A 19,788-nucleotide genomic window follows, 5' to 3' on the forward strand; every position below is an offset into this window, starting at 1 on the left:
GGCTTTTCATCCCACCTACACACACTTTAAGTAAATCATCAGATTTATAAAGTTTATTTCAAGTACTGTTAAATATCAAAAATATCAATTTTTAATCATTTGCCATAAAATGTGTATTACATTGCAAATTTCAAAAAATCAAAATTATTTGATATCAGCAGGACATTCTTTGTATTCAGAATGCAATTCGATATGTCTGATGTGCTCTCATGTCCCACAATAAATACTGTCCAAACGTTCATACCCCTTCCCTTAAACAATACATTTCTAATCACACCAACAAAGAGTCACCATCAAGAAGTCAATTTATTTCATTTCAGGAGTTGGCATATATTTCTGCCGACTTCCAATTTATTCATTTTGACCTCTCTTCCGGAAGCCTTCACAAAATTTCATATTTTTGAGTCTACAACTCTGACAAGCAATTCAGTAACTTTATACAGCACAATTCATTTTTAAAACATTTACTACAACATTATCTTAAACATCTAAGAATAAGTTACCCCTATAAGAGTGAAAAATAGACTGATCCAATTACGGTTGTCAATTTGATTACATTAAAAGTTTATAAGCATGGACCGTTCCATTTTACTCAAGGGAGTAGTAATGAGATACTTTACATGTACTGTAGAACTATTTTACATATTACATAATACACTTTACACACACAACATGCACACAAAATGGAACAGCCAGCGAATAGGCCTACATTTTATCCACCCTAAACATCTTTTAACACAGCTGCTAAAGATAGCAATAAATAGATGATTGTTTATATTGCAACTTTGAACGACAACTACAGATTGTTTTAGTCAATCATAATGCATAATAATTGTTGCAATTTAAATTATAGCAAGTGTTTTCACCCCACTATTTCACAATTATTGTAATTACTGGGTACAAAGGTCTATATTGTACTATGGGGCAAATTTCCACATATTGAGAATGTTCAACTGCTGCAAGATAATTCTATCCAGCACCCAATTGTAAGAAACCTTGGCAACACTTGCACAAATATGGATGCTAAAACAGGGCCCAGTTGTGCCAGATTAGCATCACAATTTACTAATCTGACTTCTATGAAGTGCATTAAGAATGAAAGATTTTAAACATGTCCACTCTTGCTTTTGCATAATAATAAATTAAGTAAACTCAAAAAAGTTACCAAATTTACAAACCATGTTGAACAAACAAAACAAAAAAGGCAAAATATGATAATCTAAACACAGCTTTTTTCGCAGGCCCAGTGTACAAATATTTTTTATATTTCACATTTGTTTTAAAACCATTTCATAACAGATAGATCATTTGAAAAAACATTGATAATCTCCCGAAATTGTAATTATCAACTAGTAATATGTACACATATATCACTACCATTATTACAGTGTAAATCTATGAATCTCTTCCAGAAAAACATCAACAAATTTGTCACTGTATAGTTCCATCTAAAACAAGATCATATTCACTATGCTAAAATTCAGAAAATTCATTCATTTGTTTCTCAATTGTAATAATATAATCATCATTATTATTATTGAATCCCGTGTGAGATTTCAAAAATAGCATTATATATCTATAACATATTATTTCCATGGCGTTCCCTAGTGCACTAGATAACACTAGAATAATTATGTTAGTTGACTTATAAATTAGAATTAGCTCAAGCCTTGGGCTTGGAATTATGATTAAAAAAACCACATTTGTGGTTCGACAATATTTCTATACTCTATATTATAAATCTATACATTCAAAATATTTCTACAGTCAGATTTTCCCCGTCCATAAAAATTGACAATCTCCGCCACTTGATTTGATCAAGATTAAAACTAGAAACACATAATTCACAGATCACAATCTTAAATATCTGCGTCACTCACGGCAACTGTTGCCAGATTGAATAAATTGTATTTGTATACAACACTATACATAATATTTTGATGTTAAAAAGTTAAAATCAGTGATTACTAATAAAAAAAATGCCTGATTTTGTTGCCTTTTATATAAAAAAAAAATATCTACAACATACTACGCTGATTGACTGGTAGCCGACTACAAGACCGTTTGCACAGTTTACAGAAATACGGATCAAACACTTTATAAAATGCTTACAAATAATCAAAATGTAACGTTATCGGTTCAGTTTGTTTTATAAAATGGATGACGAGTGTCACATGTATCCCTGAAGTGTAAACTTAAAAATAATAACAAAATTGATCAAATATAAATTGCAAGTGCTCAAAATTAGAAAGGGTTACAAAGATCATTCAGTTTCCTGGGTACAAAAAACTAAATTTTATCTTCCTGGCCTGGCTTCACAAAAAAGCATCTTTTCTGTAGCCTGGCTTCACCAAAAAGCATGTTTTCTGTAGCCTGGCTTCACCAAAAAGCATGTTTTCTGTAGCCTGGCTTCACCAAAAAGCATGTTTTCTGTAGCCTGGCTTCACCAAAAGCATGTTTTCTGTAGCCTGGCTTCACCAAAGAGCATGTTTTCTGTAGCCTGGCTTCACCAAAAGCATGTTTTCTGTAGCCTGGCTTCACCAAAAAGCATGTTTTCTGTAGGCTGGCTTCACCAAAAATTTTTAATAGCCGTAATCTATTGAGCTCTTGTCACACAAAGTAAACAACTTACCTGAGGCCATGAAAGAAATTTCTTTGGGTTAGTGTAACATTATTTGTTTGTTTTTCCTCCGAATACAAAAGGATGCATTTTGATATTGATGAAAATGGATAGACCTTTAATATCGTATGCAGTGCAGCCCTTTAGAATCTCATTTTTCATTGTAATTTTTCTGTACTGTCAAATTTGTTTTTAGAAATTTTGAGATTCAGGGCTATTTTTAAGGTTGGTAGGTTCACGCTAACAAAAAATATTTTCTTGGCCTCAGTTGATAGTTTGTTGATGTTGGTGTTACACACAATGTAATTTTTCATCAAAATCATCTGAAACTTCAAAGTAATGTAATCAGTAGCACCAATCATGTACTAAACATCAGAGAAGACATCTTGCACTTCCCACAATACATTTCTTCCATTTCATTTTTCTGTACTGATTTGCTATCTAGTATAACATGGGTTGATAGTGAATGAAATGTACATAATGAATAGAGCACATCCAGATCTTGCAAACTGTTAATTATTTTACTATCCACCCATGTTTAGCCAGTCTATTCTCAAAATGAAAACAAAGGGAACCTGTACAAAGAAATGGGAGTGTCATTTGATGAAATGAGGTGATGCATTATGTAGCAAAGGATTCTGGGAAGGGCAAGATATCTTCTCTGTAAAAACATAAGAAAGTATATTGCATTTTGATGATCTGATTAGTGTCTTGCTTTCGATGATATATTTCAATTCTTTGTATAGCTGTGATTAAATAGTGGTGTTTAAAAACAATATTGCAAACAAAATGCAAAGTCTCAAAAGTAAAAACAGAAATTTGTAACAACAAAATGAGAAAAAAAACCCAACAACACCACACTTTTGGATCAAATTGAGAACCACAATTAAAAGGAGCATTTGGATATTATAAATGGAAACTTATACAAATACAATTCAAGCAAAGCTTTTGTACATAAAATAATGCTCTACTATTTTTCACCTTGGCGAGTCAGTAACATCAGTGTGCAATTTTATTGGGCACAGTGAGCGTTCGCTAAGAGCAGGTGTACACGCTAAGCGTATGAAGACCCACAACATACTGATGTTACCAACTTACCAAGAAGAAAAATAGTGTAAGAATCCTTCATAATACTGCATTTGATGAACAAACTAGCATGACAAATATTTGATTTTAAGGAGGACATCCCCTCTTACAAAAATATGCAGTAGGAAAATATGGACAGCGGTGACTACAACCTTTTCTTTGAAAATATTTTTCAAAAGTACAGACGAGTCTAGCACCTACAGAGGGGGTTGGTTACTAAATGTTTTGCACACACATACAAATGGTATTCTGGTACCTACTCTGTACACAAACTTTCATTGATTTAACCCCCTGAGCACTACCTGCCAATCTAACATTGCCTCTGATTGGTCAATTACATGATATTTTCACTTTAATCACCAATCAGAATGGAGCTTTGCAAATAATTCACCCCAATTATTTTGCGTGGTGAAATTATTCTGACAATGTTGCTGATTGGGCTAATTGATAATGAAAACTTCTTTTTGGCCAATCGGCAGGTAGTTCTCATGGGGTTAATAACAAATAAGACATGAAATATGTTCAATATTTGCACTTTAAAATGCATCAGGCTAGCTTTACATGACTAAAAACATTTCAGTTTGGAATTGGAGTTGAGTGTACAAGTATAACTACATTATCTACATCATGGCTACAAAAAATTATTCAAAGGGACAAAAATATCACATATTTTTGTTTCTTTCAAAAGGTCATAAATACTAGTGAATATAATAAATTGCCACACATCTCCCAATTTATGTTACAATAAGTTATCAATAATTAACACTTTTGCAAGTCAATCTGCAAAATTAAAAAAAAAAATATTTGGAAACTATTTTACCGACATAATGTGTAAATTATAATCACAATTGGTTTGTAAAATTTCGACATTTGTTATCTTCAAAGGACAGTAATGTTCACATAATTTGATGAGTTAGGGACAGAAAGACATATCTCCATATATAGCTGCCGTCAGGAAGTATGCCCTTGTATGCACTGCATACCATACACAAGTGTGTGAAGTTGAGCATCACACCGGCCAATCATACACACAGCAGCTATCAGAGAATGGAGATATGCCTTTCTGTCGCTGAGCCATCACTATTATAATTGGCAGTGATTCATTTACCCCATTACCCACATATCAAAATATGCTGCAAAATGTACAGAATCATCAACAGAAACAATTTCTGTATCAAAATATGTTTAAAAACCCTTAATGGTGACATAGCTCTTTTAAGTACAGGAATATATTCCAAAAGCTTTTCATTCCCAATTTGCCATTTTTGAATAGAAAGCTCTTCTCCACTAAACAATTTCATTGGAACAAAATCTTCTGTTTAACAAAATTTGACCTATTTGTCCGACAAATTGAAATAATACCTCAAATCAAATCAAGACGTGCATAGATGTGTTGCATCTATAAGGTTTTGTTAATTTACACCATCTATGTTACAGTACCAACAGAAAGTGTTTTTTTTGCACAAATTTGTCAAGTAACAATTTTGCAAGATTCAATCAAATTGGTTCTCACAACATTTTAAGAGTCTGTACAGAACGAAATTTATGAAAACACAGCAATATCATAATTATGATAATTTTCTAGCCTTCACAACACACACCATGTTTCATATGGATTTCTCAAGTTAGTGATGACACCACACTACTGCCTTTCCTAAAGTGTACACACCGCAACTTGAAATCTGTCGCATCAATTTTGCACTGTCGTCACTACCCCAAAAATGGAAAAGCACTGTAACATTAACTCTGATCTGAACAGAGGGCAGCAAGAGTTAAGTTTCGGATTGATTATTTTGATTGGCTTATTACGTAATCATGGTAACTCGTACTCCACCAGCAACATTATGATTATAATACTGTTTTGGTCCCTTTGCAAATGCTGCTGATGGAATCGAAGAATTAAAACTCCTGAGAGGGTCAAATGTCAAGTATGGCAATTTTTTATTGGAAAATATAATACCATTATTTCGGTTTTGGTACTCTACTTACTTCTAAACTGTCCGATATCAAAATATTTAAGTTTGGTATGACAAACTTGAATCTGCGCCAATTTCTGAACTGAGATTCTGCTGTACTAATTTGTTTATAACACGATTGTCACATGTATTCACAAATTAAAACAATATCCACCAAATTTTTCCATTTCTATATCAAATTGATAAAACAATAATTACTATGAAACATTCCCCAATCACTTAATAAATTACAAGTCATTTGATAGTTCATATTTTTGCAATATGCATTGATCACATGTTTGTTTACAGTAAATTTGGAATCAGTTTCCATTCTTTTTTCATAATTCAACTATTTTGTTGAAAATTCATAGTATTTATGACGTGTGTGAGATATGAAAAGGTTAGCAGCCACATGAACTAGAACGTTCAAGGTTTTTACATGACACAGAGTGCAGCATTATTTCCTGATGATCCTTGTTATTATAGAACAATATTTCCTTTTGAAAGAATGATTTATTAATGACTGTATATGCGACAAGGCAACTCACAAAAACACAGAATCAAACTCTTTTCATGTTACTTGATTTCTATAAAGTCTTCAAGCGAACCAGAAAGTACCCAAATCCATATTTCAATCCAACAGATTATTCCTTGTTCAACTAGTAGTAGGTGAAATTTATTTACCAATGCACCCATCAATTACATCCCGTTTACGTCCATGTAAATTCAGAACTACGTACACCAGCTACAGAGTATGTTGGCTATTTTAGAGTACGTAGGCAGAAGTGCTACGCTCAATTGCGTGTATAGCATACTACGAGTATATCAATCTCCAACATTTCGAGTCTCGCCTACTATGAGTTGAACAATGTATATCGTGACGTTATAATGGATTAGGGCATTTCCTATAATACGCAAGTCTGAGAAATCCAACGAGATAGGACCCAAAGAGTACCAACTTCACAATATGTCACCATAGTGTTACGCATGGTGCAATTCCGAGTCGGTACCTTTTGTGTACAATCTCTGTGGAGGAATCAAACATTTCTCAGACCAAGATAAAGCCATGAACATTGTCAGTTTGCTACACATACGCAGCATGGCATTCAAACGGAGATGTTTTTATTTCATTTTTTACCTCCCCGATTGAACCATGAGCTTGATTCTGTGATCTTTGTGAGTAGTCTTAAGTGACATCCACTTATACCCACTTCTGATACGGACCCGTGACCTGTGGAAAGGCACACGAGGCAAGTGTCACTAAGGAATCCGATGTTCTTGTTACAGTTGCTTTTGTAGGAATTGTTGGCGGTTCTTTCCCTTTAGATTTTTTGCCAGGGCCCGAACTTGAATCACCGTCGTTCTTTCGTTTCCTATGGAAACGCGATGGCAACGGCTCTCCATTGGCTAATGCACGATCCTCCTTCAATTGCATCTTGCGCTCGTAATTCTCCATTCCATGGTTTGGATAATTCAAGTTCTTGTGTTGATAGAACACCAAACTGATTCTAGTCGGGTGATGCCTTTGTGGGGCCATGATTGACGTTGTGGCGTGCAGCTCACGTTTTGCGCATTCAAATAGTACTGAACCATGACCAAGGGCAACTGCAACGCCTCCGACGGTTGGGTCACGGAAACATTCTTCGCTATCCGATATGTACTCTTCCTCTTTTTTAGGAGGGGGTGGGGTGGGGGTGGCTGGAGGTGCTGGTGATGCAGATTGTGAATTACTCCCTGGGGTACCCGGTGCATTTGCTTTGAGGAAAGCAAATGCACTGCTTGGTTCAGAACCAACTCCCGTATTTAATGTAGGGTGTGTTCCCTCTTTGTCATGGAAACCTGGATAGTACTTTTGTTCTGTCGGTGGGTAGACTTGTGACAAGTCTTTCCTCGCTGGGCAGTGTTCTGGTGTCTGGTGCCCAGGATGCGAGGAACTATGATAAGGGTCGTGTGACCTTTGTGAATGTGAAAAGGAAGCAGGACTTTGTGATGATCTACCATCCGCTGCAAGTCTTGCATGCGGGGCATCGCGTGAATTTGCATCACCATGGCTGCCTCCGTGAGGATGAGAATGAGGATGATGCGATCCATCTCGACTTTTGGAATCGGATTGTGAAATGTATGCGCCCGAGGTATTGTGGTGCGTGATAGTGGCTGGTTTTGTATCTTGCGGTGTCGGTGTTCTCTCTTTGGGTGGTGTGCTACTATGAAAGACGGGTGGGCGCCAAATTGACTCTTTCTGTCCCTGAGGTTTAGAGCTTGTTGGTTGGCTACTATCTTGCCGTATGCCGTTCGCATACGACCCAAATTTACCAGTCTCGCTTTGACTCTGTGGTCTTGGAGCATGACCTTTAGACAAATCAATGTGATCTGGTCGAGGAGATGCTCCATATGTACTACTATGGTGAGATGATGACGAGGGCGATGATCCGTACGGATTGAATGCACGTTCCGAGCCATGTTTCATCATACTGTTCAGATGATTTGGGTCTGGTTTCACATCTTCCATTCCCATTCTAGGATAATGCTGCTGCAACTGTTGCATATATGCATGCTGCATGCTTGCAGCAACATAGGGGTCATTCGCATAGTGGGCCATATACCTTGCAAGTGCGGATTCTGTTGCATGTGTTAGATGCGGCGACAAGCTGACATGCCAGGATGCTGGTATTGAGGCATCATGAAGCGCGAGTGATATGGAAACATGCGTGCCCAATCCGGATGGAGTGGATTGGCGCCCATTTGCATAGCGACTTGCGCTTCATGTTGCATGCCTTCTAGTACCATGGGATGTAATCTGTGCATGTCAGGCCGCATAGCAGCAACCTCAGACATGTGCCTTGCTATGTCAGTTACAGGCCATTGTGCTCGTGCTGCTGCTTCCATGCTCTGAGCATAATGCGGTGGCCAGAACCCGGATGGATGACTTGTTTGAGCACCGTAAGGATTTGACTGTACTGACAATTGCACGGTGATTGATCCGCGGTCGCGTGGCGGATCCCGTGGATCTTTTGACGGATCTCTAGAGTCCCTTGTTGGATCACGTTCACGCGAGGCATCACGATCGCGTGATGGATCACGAGATGCGTCACGATCACGCGATGGGTCACGATCACGCGATGGGTCACGATCACGCGATGGGTCACGATCACGTGATGGATCACGTAATGGGTCACGATCACGAGATGAATCCCGAGACGGTACATGTGAAGATGACGACAATTCCTTGGCTTTCGCCTCAACAGAGGGAGTCCTTTGCGACACAACATTAGGCTTTACGTCCACATCTCTTGAATCCCTTGAAGGACTATTATTTCTTGCACTATGTTTTGAAATATGCGGAGATGAACTTGTAGAATTCGAATTCGAAGAGCCCTTACGGCTTGGGCTGCCATGTTTCTCACTGTCCGTTTTGTGTCTGATACCACGGGCTGCCCCAGTAGGAATAATTTGCTTCTTATAATCCTTTATCCTAATTTTGTGCCTGTAGTGTGTCAACACTTCGATTGCACCTTTGCGTACTTTGTCCTGTTGTCCTTCCATGCTGCCATGTTCATCTGTATTGTCGAGATAGTACAAGGGCAAGACATGGAGCTGCTCGTCTCCAGGTTGGGGTCTCTTTTCTCTTATATTTTCCTTGGTCAGTGTCACAACCTGCAAAAGAAAATTTTAAGAATTGTGAAAATATAGAGTAAAATTGTACCACATATACTATGATCAGCTCTTAATAGGCAAGAATTATTCGGTTTTTGTTACTGCGCTAGTCAATAAAGTTCCAACTTACGCACATGTAAATTAACAAAAGCGTACATCATTCACGCATAATATGCAAAGTGCAGTTCACGTGGGTGCTGCGCCCAGCTGTGTTTACGCCATTCTATACGAGCTGATCAGACCTAAACTTTTTCAAGATGTTATATTGGCCATGGTTAAGGGGCACAAAAACACACAAGTTTGCGTGGTACAGTCCAACCTCTCTTATCCGGACCTCTTTTATATGGATCACTCTGTTATCCGGATGTAAAATCCTCACAGGAAAACCTATTTTGATGATTTAACACAGCCTTAATTCCATGCTCAGAATGCTTAGAATGACATATCTATGTTGCATAAAGCACTGTAAAGCCATCTTTTAGTGTTATTACACCATGTTAAAACAATCTTTTGTTGTCACAATTTCAGTACTTGGGACAGTCAATGCAGTATTACATGTAATTCACTTATCCGGATTTTTCACTTATCCGGACAATGCTTGGTCCCATCATGGCCCGATGAAAGAGGTTGGACTGTATATCATTTCACTGTCAAGCAACTATACATTGGTTCACCTCAAGTTCAGTAGCGATGTAGGTGCGTATTTCATTGGTTGCAGTATCTATAGCTTATGCATTGTGGAGGTGGGTTGGTTTAGAAGTTCCCAATTATATTTGCCTGCTGGCCAGAGATTCAAAATCATTTGAAACGTTTGTGTTGGAAGGCCAAATACATCTTCTTTTGCTATCTTTACTGTAACATTTCACAGCTGTTCAAGGAAAACATGACCTTATTCTTCCACACAAGGGGTGTAAATATCAAATGGAATCACCCATTCAGGTAACTCCCATTAGAAATTCACACTCCCTGTGTGGGAGATTAAGGTCATGTCTCCCACAGGGGGTGTATGGATTACAACTGGAATAACCCTATGAAACACACACACTAACTTACCACTGTACTGCCATTGTTCATATTGTGTTGGTCTCTATGTGAGTGAGCACAGAAATCTAAGCAAGCCGTTACACCTGAGAATGGCTTGCCTTCCTTCGTACCCAGCCTACAATCCGAAGCAACCTCGGAAAATGCATTCTGGAAAGAAAAGAAAACAATCATGATGAAATCACATAGTTCTTGTAATAAGGCCAAGTAGCAAACTTAATTAGATTCTCCTTCCCAGCTGCTCCAACTTTGGATGTCACAGCGATTTTTTTGCTATATGAAACTAAGTCTGAAAAAATTTGATAAGTTTATCTCAGCAATTTATAAGTCCAGACAACAAACATGTTATATGTGACTCCTCGCCACAACTGAGCTCGGATGTCGCCAGTGCCACTATTGAGATATGCTCCATCGAACTTAACAATAAACAATAGGAAAGAAAGGATTTTTTGACTGTTTTATTGATTTTTCACTACTTAAATGTCAAGTACTACAGACATGATATACATCATTTTAAAGCTAATTTCAAGCAGAATATTTTGGTTGAATATCTCAAAAATGATGATTGGCGACATCCGGGCTCAGTTGTGGCGAGGAGTCACATATTTGGTTACTTGGCCTAATACTCAGCAAAGTTACTATTCATCCATCCTTCAAAATAAATCATCTCTTCAAAATTTTAGACACCGTGCATAAAAAGCCATTGGACTCGCGTCCTTAAATGGCGATGAAAATCAAATCAAATTCAGTGAGTTAAGTGTGCTCTTGCTTGAGAGTTCAAACCATACAGCAATTGACACTTGGGCATTATTGCAAAGAATAAATAATTGATAAACGATTGGCAGGTTCATTCAGACACTGGTATATCCAGCCTGTGGTTAATGAGATGCAAAAATAATGCATGATGGGAAGGAAACCTGCTGTGTGTCACTGGCCCCTGAACATGTTTAAATCAAAACCTCCTATGTAACCTCTTGGCTGTTTTGTTTTAAACATGTTCAAGAGCTACAAGTACATTTTTTGCCCAAAGATGATATATATTTGCGCTTTTTCGCATTTCAAGCAGCTATCATGAAAATAACTATGTGTGAGTATATTCCTTTTATGTATAGTTCAATGTATGGCAACTAGAACTGCAAATTTTTAAATAATTGAAATGGTTCACAATTGGCAAAGCACAAAAAAGTACATGTGTGAACTGTGAAGATTTCCACTTTTATTGCACTGTTATGAATTTAGACCATGGTTTTCTTACCTGATTGTTGTAAGCATCTGGGGCCAACCTTTCGAACAATGGAGCTATATCAGTTGCGAGATGCTGAAATTTGTCTTCTAGAATTTGTTCCTGTAAATACAAGATAAACAAGCGACCATGAGAGTCAAATACTTGTCACGTATATAGCTGCACAGATATTTTACAATGAGCGTTGGAACTAATGCGACGTTGTGGTGAAGAGCTGTAAAATACTCATCTATCTGATATGCGTGTAGGCCATAGGCTTCAAAATAAAAAGTCAATGTCAACATTAAGAGTCCCAAGTTTTGAGATATTTCCACAAAATATCAAGAGTTATCTTAAGAACCAATGAACCAATACTAGGCTTGTTTGTATTCATTTTCATTCATTTTGAAATGTTTTGAAATTAATTTAAAAAAAATTGAATCTTATCATCTGCGGTCGACACCTGTGTGGAGCAAATTCAAGAATGGGGTGTAATATGATTTCTATAAGGCTAAAGGCCAGTTTATATATGTTTTGTGTATGTTAAGCTGTGAGCATGCATTTTTTACTATATGCAAAGACAGCAAAACACTCACAAAACATCACATTACACACTGCCCTTTAATTATAGACTATGTGACAGTCCTAATGTTATTCATTTACAACTTTACAAATGTTATGAGGCAAACATTTACCAACAACATCATATTTTTGTCAGTGGCCATATCATTGCAGTCCTGACATGTGTCTTGCCAGTCAAATTAGGCTCCGGGAATTAGGCCAAATTTAGCCCTTGAAACAAGTGGTATGTTGTTGGTAGTACAATACAGTGAAGTAAGAAAAAAACAATTTGTTTACCCCCTATTGACGGTTTCGCCTATCATGGTCAATAGGCATCATCAGAATGATGATGGATGATCCTTACTTCCGGTTGCACATGTCCTGACTGTAGGGGGTGTACTTTCAGTCAGGAGAGGATCATATGCATGACTTGGGTACAGGGGCGTAGCCAGCTTTCTTGGTCAGGGGGGGCCAAATAAAATTTTTGGGGCACAGACGAAAAAAATTGCAGTTGCATCATAGAGACTGTATGTCTTGAGCTTCCCGAAAAAGGACTTATTGGGATGATGTCTGCGAGTAAGCGCGAAAAAAAATGGTATTTTACACTATTTTCGCCCATTATCCGGCTGAAAAAGGGGTTATTGTCACAATGTGTGCGTAAGCTTGGAAAATGTTTGTATTTTACACTATTTTGGCCCTGAATTTTGCTAGAAAAGGGCTCCTTGCCCTTTTCTTTTCCTTTGCCCTCCTGATTTTCTCTTTCATTTTTTTTCAGAGGGGCACTTTTTCTTTCATTTTTTTGTCAGGGGTGGCACTCTGCCCCCCCGCTGGCTACGCTACTGCTTGGGTAGTGGGCCCCGTCGTCTCTGTTCATGACATTGGGTCCTCGTCTTCTGATCCATATGGATTCTTTGACATGTCTAGCATTAGTATCAAACTCCTTGCATAGAATTTTAGCATAGTCCCAATTGATGACATGGTTTTGTTGTACTGCGTGGTCTGTTATGGCCGACTAAGAGTGCTCACTATAGAAAAATTATTTAATTCTGGTACATCGTGGAACATTCAACTACGCATGTCACTCCGCGACTAATCATGCTAATTCACATGTACATGCGTCCATATATGCAAGGTTATCTGAGTACAACAGCTTACTACGCACAGCCACGCAAAGAGTATGTTCCACGATGTACACAAATTAAATAATTTGTCTGTTTTCGGGCTTGCCTGGTGTAATTAGATTTGTTTTTTGACACCCTGTCAATTTCTTTCTGGTGTTCTTTTAGACGTGTTTCAACATCTAGGCGCTGTGCCTGTGCGTAACGCACTATAAATCACTGCACTTTTTTTAAAGGTACTTACCACTTCTGTTAGTTTGCCATCTTGCAACTTGAACCTCTTTGGGTTCTTACTTCTTGCAAATTTACACGAGTTGTAGAACATGGACCATGAGCACCCGAATGTGAATGAAGCGCCGCAAGTGTCGGGATCGAAACCTTGGCATCCACATGTTTTGCTGCAAAAAGGAGGGAGAAAAATAGAGATGATTTTGCCTTGATTGGTATGTTTTCCAAATTTTAAGTTCTGTATGGTATGCATTTTGTGATATCGACTGCTCAGTGCCAAAAGCGGGTAAGTGCAATAGCTGCCCTGTGAACATTTGGCAATTTACACATAGTATATTGTACTCATCTACACATGGCAGTTACACATGGCATCTATATTGCACTTACCCACTTCTGGCACTAAGCAGTCAATATTTGTAGCCCAAGAGATGTCAATATATGTAAATTTTATATTGCATGATGGAATTACAGTATTGTAGATAGCACTCTATGATAGTTGCTGAATACGTGACCAAACTGTATCCGGACCATTTGACCAAACTAAACATCTACCAAAAAGTAATTATCCACTTTAAACGATGGCCATTATTCCTAAACGGTTGATGTTTATATCCGGACTAGACTGATGATTCTTGCGCAGCAAGTTTACAGGAATCATTTGATTATTGCAAAATACCTGATGTTAGAATTTTAAAATTTACAAGTACTAGGGCGAGTCAAAATGAAGTAAACTCATTTTCATTTACAGCGGATTCCTTCTAGATTTCATACAAAAGCACCACAAACATGAGTTTACTTCATTTAGAATCACCTTGTATCAACTTTGATTCATGCAATTCGTTTTAAACAACTGATTTGCTGTTTCCCGCTAAAACTCTACCCTAAAGCTTCCCCATGACTTACTCTTCATTTGTGCCGCATCGTCGCACTGTGGGTATAGCATTTACTGGCAGTGTGGTTCTCAGCGTTTCATACAGCTCATTGGCGAATTTGTCTTCTACCCCTTCCCATGCAGCTATTGCTATGACGATGTAAGCAGTATCGCATTTGTGACCTGGCCTGTTGCGTACCAGTACTAGAAGTTTTTCTTCCGGACCTGATCTTCTGATGATCTGTGAACGATGAAAATGAAATTGGTTATCATAAAAAGACAAGAGAAACTTGATAAATCACAGACTTGGTTGCATCTCTTGACATGTACCAAATATACCGTCGTTGGGCAGGAAAAACATGTAATTGTGGCCCCTGAACATGTTTAACACAAAACTGCTAACAAGTTTTGCTTTAAATATGTTCAGGGGCCACTGACACACAGGAGGTTTTACCTGCCTAATGATGATACACGTTAAGAGCACAAAAAGGTCAAGTGCATAAGCTGCCTTGAGTACAAAAGGGTTACTTGCCATTGTTTAACCTTAGCAGCTAATCATTTTGTGCACCAAGCAGCTATTGCAGTTGACCATTTTGTGCTCAAAGCAGTAATATCCATGAGATTGGCTCCCTAACACCACCAAAACCCACAAGCTCCCACACCCTGGATACATTTTATGGGGCAAGGACAGCAACATATGGCTATGTCACGCCCAGTCGCCCACCAAACCAACCCTGACAGTGTTTCGGTTAAAATATTACATTATATCATAACCTAACTGCTGGTATTCATGGGAACTTCAAATATCCAAGACAAGAAATCACCAAATTATGGGATTTGCCTCTCTTCACAAATCACAAGTATATTATATGCACAGAGATGCCAGTCAGTTTCATTCAAAAGACCTGAAACTGGTCAGAAAACCTGAAAAAGCGTGTGAATGCAGGACAAAAAGCCCCAAAACAGGCTAAAATAAATAAAAACGTGGGAATTTGAACTCGCAAAAAACCTAATTCAGGTTAACACCTGAAAACTGGCATCTCTGTATGCAGTTTCTGACTTATCAATTGCTTACAGGTTAATAAGCGAGTCTTACTAGTTGCGAGTGAATTTAGACAAAATGATGCATGTGCGCTGAGACAACGATGTGTCCAATGCACGCGCATAACTTACCCATTTAGCTATTGGACAACCAGAGGAACTCTTGCCTTCTTTACCAGAGTAGACTACTTTCTCTATTCTAACACAATTTCCAGTTTGTTCAAACCTGAATGAAGAGAAGAAATATTAAAATAACAAATGCATTAATATTTTTCCACGATGTGGTCCTGATAGACATAACAGATTCATATCATAGTTTGCAAAATTAGGCAGTAATGCCGAGCAAGTTGCTTTTTCAGAGTCTTGTATTTAGGCACCAGAAAAACATTTGTTTGATCTTTAAATCAACCGTCGATGTTGCTTTGATGCTTGCTACTAATGAACTAATCGTAATTAACAATAGTAAATTAATTGATTTCATAAATAATAAGGATCGACCAAGCATCAATGGATGATCGAAAGATCAAACGTATTTGTTTCTATTGCCTAAGCAGCAATGTATACAGTCAAACATCTAATACATCTTTCACCCAGTCATGAGGGGACCAAACAATGATTGGATACTGTATTCTCTCTTCTAATAAATGCCCCCATCATTTTTTCAACATCAAACTGTTCTATAAATGCTGGAAATGAAGAGCTTATTTCCAAACCGTAAGTCCACAACCCCATGTTTCTGATTTACCTGTGCAATATAATGCAATGGGAGGTATTATAATTTCAGTTGGATGCACCATTACAGAGCAAACAGTGGATGGATGCACAGTAACAATACTGTGTGAGGCTTTGTTTCCCAAATGAGAACAATAGTCTGCATATTGCCATGCAGCACTGTTATGGTAAATAATGGCTAGTTGATGATACAACTCATTGTTGTCAAACTTGTCAAAGTAATTGTGATTGTATCACACAAGTAAATGAGACACATGGGGTTGTGGACTTAACACGGTTTGCAAATAAGCTCTTCAAATACCAAACAGTACCTGTCTTTTCAGGCATGTGATCACTGATTTCATGATATGCATGTGTGTGTCCATTTTTAGAAATCCTGTTTTCTTTGTGAGCACTGTAATTGTCTGCCAGATGGTACTAAAATTTGTTCGGTTTATAACCTGTAAATTCCACCTTTTTTTTGCCTTTTTTGTTGCCTAGCTAGCTACTCACCTTTTTTCCATGAGTTCCCTGATGGCAGGTATTGATGGTCCAGCACCAAGATGGGTGTAGTAAGGTGCTTCATCTCGGTCATTCTCTGTTGATAACAACAAATCATTGCAATATTTTTAATAGATTTCCAAAGAATCATTCATCGTAATCAAAATGGCAAATAATTATTCCATTTATTGTAATCTAAGTTGATGTCAAATTAAAGAATGGTTTTATTTCATCGTGTACTATTTCCACCAGGGTCGAATGATGTCGATCCTAATTTTTTCCCCTTTTTTTTGGGAGGGGTGCAGATTTTCCATATTCAGACCTTTTCAATCATCACACTGTGTCAAGCCGTGTTCATTCAATTGAAATTTATACTATAAGTGATCATCCTGAACAAATTTGACAATACCCCTGTGTGGGTAGGGTTGATACCCCGGCTCGGGTCTACACCAAGCTGGCCTAAACCAGGTCTGCAAGTACATCTGAAATTAGTGGCTACTAGCCAGTTTCTACAAACTTTATATAGTTACCAAAAGATGTACGGATAGTAAACTCACCTACACAACCACACTGTGGCACCTCCACCTTCTGATTGTCCGACAAAAACTTGCGATGCTTCACCTGCTCCGGAGTCATATGCTTCTCCGGATCTTCCTTTGGCTTTGTAGCAAGAGACATTGCACTTTGTGCCGGCAGAGGAAATAGTGTCCTTCCCCCCGATTTAGCTGTTGAACTCAACTGTGTGGCTGTCATAGCCTGTGCCGCCTTGGCGGGTATTGATGACCCGGTGCCCGTGATATGGTGCTATCCTTAGCAGAAGCGGGCATTTCTTTTAGCATATCTAGCCCTGTTGATTTGGAAAGGAAGCTTATCGATGGAAGTGCAGTTGATGATGATGGTCTACCGTGAGTTCTACCACCATGGGCACCTATTGAGGTACCATGGGCACCTAATGAGGTGCCTGTGGGAAATGTAAAGCTACTGGTGCTTGGAATCACACCACCTAATGATAATAGTGATTCGGCAGCATCATCGACAGGCGAGCGAGATTTCTGCGGAATCGCCTCTTGCTGTTCCATTGCAACAGGAGTAGAAGTCCTTGATTTATCTTTCTTGGTGTGATTTTCAGACGATGGTGGCATTGCAGCTTTCGCCACCGATGGGATTGTTGGAGCCGGGGAGGGAAAGTGATACGGTGAATAAGGACTTGAATTTTGTGGAGAGTCCATGCTCTGTGGTTGCTTTGACGACGGTTCACCTGAGTTTTTATGCAGCATTTTATTAGTGTGGTGGTGGTGTCCCTGTGATGATGAATTTGAGGCTCCCATATGTCTGGGCGCCTCGCTTGTTGTAGTTTTTTGTTGTTGTTGTTGTGTTGCAGTACTTGAATGAGGTATATTGACTTTGTTAAAGTCTTGTCCGAGTCCATTCACCAAGTGTGGACCACTTTGTTGATGTACTGCTGGTTGCTGTCCTGCAGCAGGATGGGGTTGTTGTTGTTGTTGTTGTTGGGAGGGTACTCCCGGTGGTAATGCATTAAGATGATGCGCAGCACTGTTTAAATGATGTGGGGATACCGTTTGATGTCGTAATGAGCCCGGATGTGCTCCGGCAGAAGCTTGCTGCTGTGGCACAGCAGCCGGCTGTTGCGGCGGCACTGCGTTTCCAGCAGGAGGTGCAGTGTTAGCCGGGAGTCCTATAGTACTTGGGTGATGTGCTGCAGCAGCACCTGGTTGTCCTGCAGGAGGAACAGGCGCTCCTGTAGGATTTCCAATAGATGGATGATGCTTAGCAGCAGTTGGAACTGCTGGAGCTGATGCCATAACAGGTTGTGATGTTGGTGCACCAGTTTGGGCAGCTACTCCAGTGGGCTGGTGAGCACCTGCAGTAGGGTGGTGTACTGGGCCTGCTGCACCTGATTGATGTAGTGCAGCAGGTGGTGGTGGCGGCCAATTCCTTGCAACACCTGGTGAGGGTGCATTGTTCGGTGTTGGTGAGGGCGTCTGCTTGGGGTAACTTCCATCTCGTGCTCCTGAAGCTGCTGGGTGGGGTGGGGGTGGTACAGCAGCATTGGCTGGGGTGGGATGTCCATCACCTACAACCTGCATAACGAGAAAAAAAGAAGAACAGAGAAATGTTTAGTTTGTTTATATATACATAACACAAAGGATTCTAGTACTGGTTTCTGTTAAATGCAATGGCAGACATCAAACATCAAACACACAAAATGTAGATTGTTCACACTGTAATATGTGTGAATGCTCAAGTACACATGTGTACAGTTTGCTAAGCTCAACACTGGCTTGATTTTCAACATTTGGGGGCTAACAAAATGAAAATATGTTGATGACCAATTCTGGGGGTACCCAAGGGTGGTTGCCCCCATCCCCTCTCAGAGTCAGAAAATTCTGCGAAAAATATATCCAAAACATCCATTTTTCCTGGTTTATGATAACATTTTTCCACTTCACTTGTAATTACTGGAGGGACAGGGGTGAAGGTTATTCGAGAGCCCCTGCACCAAAATTATTGAGGGGGTTCCTAAGCAAATGCTCAAGATAGATGAAATGATGTCACCATGGTCACTGCAAATAACATTCTAATCCAAACATTAGAAATCAACACCATGCGATAACAACAGGGTATGTCTACATGTAGGACCTAACACACAGGACTTACACAAACATGTTATCAAAATATTGTTTAGCAACACAAAAGATTTTTAGCTTCGCCAATACAGAATGGACAAAGCATTTGTCATATTATTTTCAAAACTGTTTCTCTTCCCCTTTGGATGCTGATTATATAAAACCCTATTATATCAAGTGACCGAGCATGGGTTCATAAAAATGCCACGCACCCTATGGTGACTGTGCCTGGATCATGCCATAATACCCTTCAGGTAAACTGGTACTGTATAAAGGCAACCATTGTTCAAGATCTTCGACTTGGATTTGAGGAAAGCCACGTGCAAATGGGTGAAATTGCCTACAAGTCACTATATTTTAACAAATTAAAAACAACTTTTTATTGCAAGACTTTTCACAATAAACCTATTACAAAATAACAATAATTTATTTATGGTGTAAATAAAATTTGCACAAAATTCACCTTTAATTGACAATACATGTACATTATAACAAATTGACTGTTAATGTCATATAGCCCAACAATTAACA

At 38.7% G+C, this 19,788-nt stretch overlaps 1 protein-coding gene across 1 annotated transcript; it reads right to left on the reverse strand.

Annotated features, from left to right (window-relative positions):
• Positions 1-305: 305 nt before the first annotated feature.
• LOC140170913 (methylcytosine dioxygenase TET3-like) lies at positions 306-17,494 on the reverse strand. The gene is made up of 9 exons (XM_072194113.1): positions 17,167-17,494; positions 16,622-16,706; positions 15,530-15,623; positions 14,389-14,597; positions 13,502-13,655; positions 11,612-11,701; positions 10,369-10,506; positions 8,501-9,315; positions 306-8,420 (listed from the first exon to the last, which is right to left on the reverse strand). Exons 1-9 carry the CDS (start codon positions 17,360-17,362, stop codon positions 6,863-6,865), a joined length of 3,339 nt encoding a protein of 1,112 aa, XP_072050214.1. The 5' UTR covers positions 17,363-17,494; the 3' UTR covers positions 306-6,862.
• Positions 17,495-19,788: the final 2,294 nt, after the last annotated feature.

Source organism: Amphiura filiformis, chromosome 15 (genome assembly GCF_039555335.1).
Source record: "Amphiura filiformis chromosome 15, Afil_fr2py, whole genome shotgun sequence".
Lineage (NCBI taxonomy): Eukaryota > Metazoa > Echinodermata > Ophiuroidea > Amphilepidida > Amphiuridae > Amphiura > Amphiura filiformis.

Bases quoted from the DNA above. Each gene is read 5' to 3' on its own strand.
- LOC140170913 (XM_072194113.1), bottom strand. From the start codon at position 17,362: ATGACAGCCACACAGTTGAGTTCAACAGCTAAATCGGGGGGAAGGACA. The intron at 16,707-17,166 runs GTGAGTTTACTA...TGTTATCAACAG, and splicing joins GCCACAGTGTGGTTGTGTAG to AGAATGACCGAGATGAAGCA. The intron at 15,624-16,621 runs GTGAGTAGCTAG...CTCTTCATTCAG, and splicing joins AGGGAACTCATGGAAAAAAG to GTTTGAACAAACTGGAAATT.